General features: G+C 38.3%; 2 protein-coding genes across 3 annotated transcripts; one reads left to right on the top strand and one right to left on the bottom strand.

The window, feature by feature from the left end:
• On the top strand, positions 457 to 3,397 carry LOC104740346 (protein NRT1/ PTR FAMILY 2.11). Its single transcript, XM_010460907.2, has 4 exons — positions 457 to 792; positions 1,277 to 1,494; positions 1,579 to 2,138; positions 2,231 to 3,397. Exons 1-4 carry the CDS (start codon positions 636 to 638, stop codon positions 3,138 to 3,140), a joined length of 1,845 nt encoding a protein of 614 aa, XP_010459209.1. The 5' UTR covers positions 457 to 635; the 3' UTR covers positions 3,141 to 3,397.
• On the bottom strand, positions 3,370 to 9,375 carry LOC104740354 (ATPase 11, plasma membrane-type-like). Of its 2 annotated transcripts, XM_019238109.1 has the most exons (21): positions 9,322 to 9,375; positions 9,103 to 9,222; positions 8,880 to 8,978; positions 8,655 to 8,792; positions 8,340 to 8,474; positions 8,017 to 8,196; positions 7,692 to 7,898; positions 6,994 to 7,113; positions 6,784 to 6,903; positions 6,568 to 6,690; positions 6,378 to 6,482; positions 6,143 to 6,287; positions 5,744 to 5,908; positions 5,414 to 5,652; positions 5,206 to 5,238; positions 5,013 to 5,094; positions 4,740 to 4,900; positions 4,395 to 4,580; positions 4,120 to 4,302; positions 3,817 to 3,995; positions 3,370 to 3,696 (listed from the first exon to the last, which is right to left on the bottom strand). In XM_019238109.1, exons 1-21 carry the CDS (start codon positions 9,373 to 9,375, stop codon positions 3,600 to 3,602), a joined length of 2,871 nt encoding a protein of 956 aa, XP_019093654.1. In that variant the 3' UTR covers positions 3,370 to 3,599. The 2 variants fall into 2 exon arrangements, with proteins under 2 accessions (XP_019093654.1, XP_019093657.1); XM_019238112.1 differs by lacking the exons at positions 7,692 to 7,898; positions 8,017 to 8,196; positions 8,340 to 8,474; ... (2 more) ...; positions 9,103 to 9,222; positions 9,322 to 9,375 and adding an exon at positions 7,255 to 7,465.

The raw sequence follows: 10,564 nt of genomic DNA, 5'->3' as shown, positions 1-10,564 counted from the left end.
TGGGAAATGATAAATGTATTATAAGGATAAATTTATTTATCCTACTGTATAATAGTATTAAAAAGCGTTGGAAACTTTATAACTCGATCTCGAAGTCATAAACGTAGTTATTACACTAAAATATAAATAAAGCTACTACCGTATAGTATAAACAATTAAATTGTGTAAAGATGAATAAAGAAGAAGAGCAAAAAAAACTACTACTGTAGTAGTATAAGAAAATGGACGGAGAGCTTAAAAGAACGTGCCGTTATTAAGAGGGAGTGTTCTGATGGGGCCACACCACTTATTAATGGAATCTACATTTTTTCACTAATTTTTCTGAAATACTTTTTAAAGAGTAACAATTTTTAATGTTCGAATTTTTTTTCTTATGAATATTATAATCACTAACAGAGCTCTCCTTCACGGCCAAATACACAAATTACTACTTTGTCTAGATTCCTACAACTCTACTTCTCCACCATCCTCTTTCTTCTTACCACTATAAATAGAGAGGTCTCTAAGATGAAGAAAACAGTCATCATTTGCTTTTGAGAGACATAGCAAAAAACACATACAATAAGATAAAAGATACAAAATATATATACGACTATTTTCTTCTTTTGTTGTAATAATTTACTTATAGCAACAAAATGGAGAGAAAACATCTTGAAGTTGAGTCCAAGGACCAAAACTCTTCCTCCGCCGCTTACGGTGGCTCTGCTACGGCTGTTGACTCTGTTGATGAAGATGTTCAGAATCAGAAGAAAGTCGTTTTTAGAGGCTGGAAAGTCATGCCTTTTATTATTGGTAACACAACAAATCTTTATGATCATTTATCCATTTTTAACTTTATTATTATTTTGGTTCTATGGAGTTTTGTGATAAATTCAGGAAACTGTTAAAAAAAAAAAAATCTATATAAAAAAAGAAAAGAAGAAAAACATCAGTCTTGCTCGAAGTCTTCGAAGACTTGTTAGTTTGATTTGTGACGAGGAGAGTTGTTTTTGTTTTGTTTTGGTTTTGTCAGATTCTCTGTGTTGTCTTAAACTTTGACTTAGTCAACGGTAATTTAAGACAAAAAAAAAAAAGAGGGAGATCGAGTTTTGTTTGAGATTTTATACTAACACATAGTATTTGGTCAAAAACCAATTAAAACACACAGATTTATATAATTCTTGATTCTTAATTTGGTTCCTAATTCAACCAAAAGCAATATGTTGAAAGTTTATCACAAACCTCTATGTTTGATCAAAGTCTTACGCTATTGGTTCTTTGTTGTTGTTATAATCAGGAAATGAGACATTTGAGAAGCTTGGGATCATTGGAACACTATCAAACCTTCTGATTTATTTAACTGCAGTCTTCAACATGAAGAGTATCACAGCTGCAACAATCATTAATGCCTTCAGTGGCACAATCAACTTCGGAACTTTCGTAGCTGCTTTCCTCTGTGACACTTACTTTGGTCGATACAAGACTCTTAGTGTCGCCGTCATCGCCTGTTTTCTTGTACTGATCCTTCCTCTTATTTTTAAATTCTTTAGAAGGTTTTAAAGTCATAAAAAATCTGATCAGTGAATATGGTTTTTGTAGGGATCGTTTGTGATACTATTGACTGCTGCAGTGCCAAAACTACATCCAGCTGCATGTGGAACAGCGGCAGATAGCGTGTGTAACGGGCCAACTGGAGGCCAGATAGCGTTTCTACTGATGGGCCTCGGGTTCCTTGTTGTTGGAGCAGGTGGGATCAGACCGTGTAATTTAGCTTTTGGTGCTGATCAGTTTAACCCGAAAAGCGAATCAGGGAAAAGAGGGATTGACAGTTTCTTCAATTGGTACTTCTTTACCTTCACATTCGCGCAGATCTTGTCGCTGACTCTAGTCGTGTACATTCAATCTAATGTAAGTTGGACGATCGGTTTAACCATCCCGGCCGTTCTTATGTTCTTGGCCTGCTTGATTTTCTTTGCGGGCGATAAGTTGTATGTAAAAATCAAAGCCTCGGGTAGTCCATTGGCCGGTATAGCTCAAGTTATAGCGGTTGCGATCAAGAAACGTGGATTAAAGCCTGTGCAACAGCCTTGGCTTAACCTTTACAATTACTACCCTCCAAAATACGCAAACTCCAAGCTTAAATACACCGACCAATTCAGGTAATAACACTCACACAGACACCACAAAACTAGTCTTTTCACTTTCTTGATATGTTTTAGGTTTACTGAAAATGCTTCCTTGTATTTGGCAGATTTCTAGACAAAGCGGCCATCATGACTCCTAAAGACAAGTTGGAGCTAGATGGTAAGCCTGCTGATCCGTGGATGCTATGTACAATGCAACAAGTTGAAGAAGTGAAGTGCATTGTGAGAGTGCTTCCTATATGGTTTGCTTCATCAATCTACTACTTGACCATAACTCAACAGATGACTTACCCCGTCTTCCAAGCCCTTCAGAGCGACCGTCGCTTAGGATCAGGAGGATTTGTGATTCCTGCAGCCACCTACGTTGTTTTCTTGATGACAGGAATGACAATCTTCATCGTAGTCTACGACCGTGTACTCGTGCCTACCATGAGAAGAATCACTGGTCTAGACACCGGGATAACGCTCTTGCAGAGGATCGGAACTGGCATTTTCTTCGCTACCGCAAGCTTAATAGTCTCAGGATTTGTCGAGGAACGAAGGAGAACGTATGCTCTGACTAAACCTACACTTGGTATGGCGCCAAGAAGAGGAGAAATCTCTTCAATGTCAGCTATGTGGCTGATTCCGCAGCTCTCACTGGCGGGTGTAGCCGAGGCATTTGCAGCGATTGGACAAATGGAGTTTTACTACAAGCAGTTTCCTGAAAACATGAGGAGTTTTGCAGGATCCATATTTTACGTAGGAGGCGGAGTTTCGAGTTACCTTGGTAGCTTCTTGATTGCAACAGTTCACAGGACGACGCAGACCTCGTCCGGGGGTAACTGGTTAGCTGAGGATCTGAACAAAGGAAGATTGGATCTCTTCTATTTCATGATAGCTGGAATGTTGGCAGTAAATTTCGTTTATTTCTTGGTGATGTCAAGATGGTATAGGTACAAAGGAAGTGATGATGCAGTGACAACATATGAAACCAATGAAGATATCATCAAACAGCAGGACAAGAACGTTGCCTGATGATTATGGGTTTCTCATCTTCTGGAAGCTGTTAAGACTTCGTTTTTGGTCAGCTTCAATCCCCTTACATTTTCTTGGAATAAGCCATAGAGAAATGAAGTAATCATATAGTTGTTCTGGCTTTTCTTTTTTTCTCTTTCTTTTTCTGGTTCATGTGGTTAGATTACATCTCTTTCTTTCTATCATTGTGGACAAAAGAGAGATTTATATCATTAGATGTATCGCAAAATAAAAATTTGTCTTGCATTTTGAGGATTCTGTTTCTATCTTCTGTCATATTTCATCATAATAACAGAACAAATCTTTAACACTCAGAAGAAGAAATTAAAAATAAACAAACAAAAAGACTACTAAGAAACTGATACTTATATGCATAATTTGTATTTAAGTTTCTAACAGCGATATTGACCTTCTTGAATGATTTTGAAACGGTTCTTGGATTCTCTCTCTATGCTTCTCTCAGACGGTGTAAGCTTGTTGAATGGTTTCAATGTCGAGACCTTTTAGTCTCACAACAGATTCAACATGACCCTTGAGTGTGTGAAGCTCCCTCAACCTATCAAAGTTTAAGAAAGAATGAGACAATAACAAAATGATCTGGTTTTGTCCTCAATATCCGTAAAGTGTTCCTTTCTCTGACTTCACAGGAAGAAAAAAGCATTGATGATTTTTTTACCTGGCGATCTCGGCTCTTCTCTTAGCTTCTTCAGCCATTTGAGAAAGCTCATTGAAATGGGTTCGCTCTGGGAACATCTTAGCATCTGGTGCTTGCAAGCCGTGCAGGGTTCTCTGTGCATGCGCCCATTGTAGCTCCCTTTGTTCTTTCCCGAAATCCTTCTGCCTTGTGAATGCAACCTATTGAACATAAACAGAATCGATTATAATCAGAGACTTATCAAAGGTATACATTTAAGTCACAATCCAAGATCAAGTACAGATAAGGCAAATGAAACCAAAAACGTTGCTTTTTGATGCATACCCTTTGTTCAATAACAAGATCCCAGGCTCTGCCGCTGAGGGCATAACGAATCAAGAACTTGATGATATCAAGAGGAATATAGAATACGATATTGTAAAGCCAGATGACCCCGGCCCATCCCCACCCGATCCCTTCTATTGCAGCAAAGCTCCAGTTCGCATAAACTGCAATTAGAGTAGCCACCTGTTTTGGAAGAAAAAGATCACAAAATGAAACAGCGGTTTATGTAACTCTAACTAGAGTGCTGACCACAGATAGTGAAGTGCCACACTGACCAATTGTGCGAGGATAAATGCTATCACAAGCCACATGCCAGGACGTTCAACATAAGACCAACTCCGTGATCGGGTCACAAAGATAAGCGCCTGACTTATGATGCTGACTTGTAGGTATATTGCTGAGGCAAGCTTCCGGAAATCATCATGTGCTGTTTTCTCAAGTGTTGAAACTCCAAAAGTTCGCTGAAATCATCAGATAATAAAATCTTGTCAATAAGACACATAAAACAGGAGTTCGACACTCTGGTTCACGATTTTATCTAAAAGACAAAGTTGAAAACAACTTCTGAGGTGCGAATGGAGCAAGAAGGTTTTCTTTTTAACAGAAGAGAGAGATTATACCGGGAAGAAGTCGGTTTTATATGCAACCCAGAAAAATATAACTGTCATCATAGCCATGTAGCTCCCAAACACAACGCCAGTTGCAAAAATCTCTGACAGTTTCCAGCTATCTGGAAGAGGGGAAGGTTTCACTCTATCTTTTGATATTGTCATAATTGTGCCTACAAAGTCAGTGCCACAAGAGTTAATCAGTACAGCAGAACTCTAGAAAATCAATGTAAATCAGCTAAAAAGTATAGATATGAACCATAAAATTAGTATCAATGAACGAACCATCATTCAGGATGGCGATGATAAGAACCATGAAGGGTGGAAAGTCAAACTTCCATATGAGAGCCAGTAGCATGAAGCCAAGCTGAATTAACATTGATTATAGAAAAGGAAATCACAAGGAGTATCACACACATGAAAAATCAAGTTATAATGGGAACTTGTTGAAAAAAAAACAAATCAAATGCCAACTTACCACAATACGGATAGTGATGGACACCGCATATATCTGTCCAAAAAAATAAAAAGCGAGCTCAATGTATTTGTTTACGAAACAAAAGAACCAATGATATTGACATGCATAAACAAAATACTGTATTTATGATACATTACATGATTCCTCCATGACAATGCAGAGAAAGTTGAAAGATATGATGGAGACTGAGAATAAATGCAACACTCACTGTATAATTTTTCATTCTCTGGAAGATAGCACGACTGGTCAAGACAGCGCTGATGATAACACTTAGACCAGGTTCAGTAAGAACAATATCTGAAGCACTGCGTGCTGCGTCAGTTGCATCAGCAACTGCAATGCCAATATCAGCTTTTTTAAGAGCAGGAGCATCATTTACTCCATCACCTGTCATTCCACAGATATGCTTCCTCGCTTGTAGTCGCTTAACTATCTCATATTTATGCTCTGCAAACCGTTTTCATGACTAATTTGGTTAAAATCTGAGATGAACTACGGTTGATAAAGTTTTTGGAGAAAGAGGAAAACAAAAATTTACCAGGAAAAACGCCAGCAAAGCCATCGGCCTTTTCTATGAGATCATCGATGGGTAAGGCACCAATAGACTCATCCTTGTGCTGTCCAAGCAAAGCAGATGAAGGGTACATGTTGGTTCCCATCCCTAAACGGCGTCCAGTCTCTTTTCCTATAGCCAACTGATCCCCTATAGAATGCAACAAACCTTTAGCAAAGACAAACAAATACAGAAAAGAAGAGGCATTACTCAACAACATTGCAAAGAATGAGAAGACTATCCTGATTAAGGTGTGTCAATTAGAATAAGGATATTACATGGAAAAGCATCATAGACAACAAATGTATATGGAAGGCAAAGAAAAAAAGACATGTTGACTTTTAAGGGAGACTACTCAAGTTCTGAGTAGAACTAAAAATTTACCTGTGATCATTTTGACATTCACCCCAAGATTTAAAGCCCTTCTAATTGTCTCGGCACTATCATGCCTAGGTGGGTCAAAAAGAGGCATGAGACCTATAAATTGCCAAGGGCCTCCAGCACTTTCCTTCGTCCCTTCCGGAACTTCCTGCAGAAGGCCAAACACTTCCAACCTTGAATCTTGTATTAACTTACACTAATATATCCTGGGAAACTTGAGGAGCTAGTCTCCAATTACCTGGTATGCCACGGCAAGAGATCGCAAACCCCGTTCAGCGAACTTGTCTATTACAGCATGAACTCTACGCTCAATCTCTGCTGTATTGTGCGCAAGATTTAGGATCTGAGACATCGGAAATAGGAGCTAATAAGACTATGCTCAACACCAAACTTTTCGAAAAGAACATATATGGCAACCGACAGCTTACTTGCTCAGGTGCACCTTTGCTGACCCTATGCATTTTACCATCACTGTCAATATATGTAAGAGCCGTCCTCTTATCAGTGGGATTGAATGGAAGAAAGTGAACCTCTCGAACACCAGCTCGTGCCTACAGAAACCAATATTGAGGAAGATTTAGACTAACAGTGTAGTTCTGTAGCAATTAAAATAAAAAATGTTTATGTAGGAAAACCAGTATTACCTCTTTAGGGTCAGCAAGCATCCCAACTATAGCAGCATCGATGGCATCCTGGTTTTCCAGTCTAGAGGCTTGAGCTGCCATCAGGACTACTGTATCCGCATCCACTCCTTTCGTGAAAACCTATATACATAAAACTTGCACTCATTCAGAAACAGCTACCGTGATCCTGGATCCTGGAAAGATGCATTTATTTAACCAAGCCCACATTACCTCAATAAGATTTTTGTCAACAGTAAGTTTATTCAATGTTAAAGTTCCAGTCTTGTCGCTGCAAAGCACATCCATGCCAGCCATTTCCTCAATCGCTGTCATCCTCTTGGTTATTGCTCCCTGTGATATATATCAGAATATAATCATACAGCCATTAAAACACACAGAAATTTCAAGCAAGTTCATTCAAAACAAAATTCTTTAAGAAATTAAAAGACAACAAAATACAAAACAGACAGAACTAATGTGGATCTGGCTAACCTGCTGAGATAGTCTATGTGAGCCAATGGCCATGGTCACAGACAGAACTGTAGGCATGGCGATTGGGATACCACCAATGAGAAGCACAAGAAGATTATCAATTCCAGGACGATAGTCTCGGTGTTGAATGGGATACATCACGACAATCTCAATGATCATCCCCACTGCAATAGAGCAAATGCAGAAATTCCCAATAGCAGTTAAGACCTGAAACAAAACAGATATAAATATTAATAGAGTTTGAACCAACTCGAAAAGGAAACAAAGATACACCATACNCAACATCATCATACAGCCATTAAAACACAGAAATTTCACGCTAGTTCATTCAAAACGAAATACTTTAAGAAATTAAAAGACAAAATACAAAACAGAAAGAACACATGGCCATGGTCACAGACAGAACTGTAGGCACATGTAATGTGGATCTGGCTAACCTGCTGAGATAGTCTATGCGAGCCAATGGCCATGGTCACAGACAGAACTGTAGGCATGGCGATTGGGATACCACCAATGAGAAGCACAAGAAGATTATCAATTCCAGGACGATAGTCTCGGTGTTGAATGGGATACATCACGACAATCTCAATGATCATCCCCACTGCAATAGAGCAAATGCAGAAATTCCCAATAGCAGTTAAGACCTGAAACAAAACAGATATAAATATTAATAGAGTTTGAACCAAATCGAAAAGGAAACAAAGATACACCATACAAGATCTCAACAATGAGAATTTTCAAAAACATGTAAAAGAATCATGCCTGTTGGAAGTGGCCAACTTGGTTGGTTGTATCGACAAGATGCGCAGCCTTTCCAAAGAAAGTATGGACTCCCGTTGCAATGACAACTGCTTCAAGCTCTCCCTGTTTGCAAGTGGAGCCAGAATACACACCATCGCCTGGACCTTTGGTTACTGGTAGAGATTCACCGGTAAGAGAAGACTACAGAACAAAGGGTTCAAAACAGCTTCAGTACAAATTCTTAATTTGGAAAGTAGGAAAAACTTGGCAGTATAACATCTAAACAGCAAGTGGCTAATGATTGAAGCAATGTGCACCAACAATATGGGTCATCAGGGTCAAACCTGATCGATCTTAAGGGGATCACCCTCGAGAAGGCGAGCATCAGCTGGAACGATATCCCCAAGCTTGATGCTGATTATGTCACCCGGGACAAGAATTGCAGCATCCTGCTCACCCCACCTTCCATCTCGAAGAACCTTCACAAATTTTTTGACAAGAGATGCGAAATACATTAAGCAATTGGTAACCTTAAATGAGTAGAACTGACATATCTTAAGACAAAGTCAGAGCAACAAATTGAAAATAACCTATGAGATTGGAGACTCTGTGGTTGAAAACAGGGTGAAAACAAGAAGCAATGAGCAAAAAGATCAAACCTTTGCTTTAGGGGCAAGACGTGCCATAAGAGCAGCAGCAGCATTCCCAGCGTTGTTCTCCTCAATGAAACTGATGGTGGAGTTTATCACAAGAAGAGTAATAATACCAACAAAGTCTTGCCAGTCAGGAGGTTTCCCCTGTTAAACAAAGCATTATTAAGAACACAGACCAAACGAAAAGAAGTAAACTTTAAAAGGTAAAGAGTCTAGGATATGCTCGCTCACTCCTCCATTAGCAAGAGCAATAGCCATGATAGCAGCAGCTTCCATCACCCAAGAAAGAGGATTCCACATGAAACCAAGAAATTTCAGGAATTTGCTTTCCTGCAGAAGAAAAAAAAAAGAAACTTTTGCTTCAGAACATCGAAATTATAATCCTTTGGAGCTTATAGAGCTAAACACTAGAACCCTAAAATCCAGAAAACAAGAGAAGAGAAGGGAAAGGAACCTTTTTCTCCTCGAGCTTGTTATGCCCAAAGAGAGCAAGCCTCTCATCAGCAGCTTCAGAAGTGAGACCTTCTCTGCTACATCTCAGACTCTCAAAAACTTCTTCAATAGGCACATTCTCCTGGTAAAACAAAATTGCTTCAGACTCTTTCTCTTCCCAGATAAATATAACATCAGACTTTAAAAAAAAAAAAACCAAACTTTTGAGTAGATCTGTTACCAGATCCACCGTTTCTTTCAAAACAGCCTCAAGGACTTCTTCCTTGTCTCCCATATTCTCCTCCTACCTCCAAACTACACAACAACAACAAAAAAGACAAGTTATTTACAAATTCGCCATGGGAAACACACCACCAAAAAGCTTCGAAAATATCGAGAAACAGAGAAACATAAACCTGTTTCTTGAGGTTGAAATCCTTATCTCCTTCTTAGACTTTTGAGGGTTTTTTTTTTTTTTTTTTGGGGTGTCAGAGAGAAGAAAGAAGAGAGGATGAGAAAACCGCTAAAGGTTAGTGGCAGTATGGGAAGCTAACACACACACACACACACACACACTCCGACCTCTCTCTCTCTCCCTCGCCCCACAATTATATCTCCTTTTTTTTTTTTTTAATATAGTATATACTCTGAGTCTTGTTTTAGGTATCTTTTTTCTTACTTGCTTTCAACCTTTTTTCTCCCCTGCGTCAAAGATTCAGTCTACCTTCTTAACTCGATTAGGAAATTAATTACTTGATTAATTATTAGTTTTATTACAATCTGAAATATTCTTTACTTCTCTGACTATCTTAAATATCTTTCCATTTTTTTTTGTATTTACAGGCAAATTACAGCTGTAAATATTTTGTATTTATTATCTGATAACAAATCTTAATCATCTTTTTTTTCCTTAAGTAAACACACGCTAAAACGTTAAAAATAACGGGGGGGTTTCATAGTTAAGGTTTTGCATTTGTTGTTGTTGTATGCGTCGATGACCGTTGGGATTTTCATAAAAAATAAATAGTGCATCATCATTACATTGTACTGTAATTAATACTAGTAAAAAGCAGCCATGTGCATAAAAAGAAAATGGTGGCCATATGCGAAGAAGAGCTCTGATGCTTAGCTTTGTAAAACCGACACGTGTCCATGAGAAAAAAAACAAGAACACAGTTCACAATTTACAACACACGCCAAAACACAACCCACGTGACGCAGACCTTTTTTCTTTTTTTTTTTTCTTTTCTTTTTCGAGATAATAAAGTTGTGTTTTTTTTTATTTTCCTATACAAAAAAAATTAAAGTACACCATGTTCCGTACGGTACCCGTCCGTAAGAATAAGATCGGAGAGTTTTTTTTTTTTTTTTCCGCTACATAAGGTTTTTTTTTCTTTCTAGACGTCTCCTTTTTCTTTTTACAACTTCTAACGCATTAAAGTTTGATTGATAATTTCATGCCTTTTCAAGTCTTTTTGAAATTC

The sequence above is a fragment of the Camelina sativa genome, chromosome 2 (assembly GCF_000633955.1).
Source record: "Camelina sativa cultivar DH55 chromosome 2, Cs, whole genome shotgun sequence".
NCBI lineage: Eukaryota > Viridiplantae > Streptophyta > Magnoliopsida > Brassicales > Brassicaceae > Camelina > Camelina sativa.
This window is presented reverse-complemented; position numbering and strand designations above follow the sequence as displayed.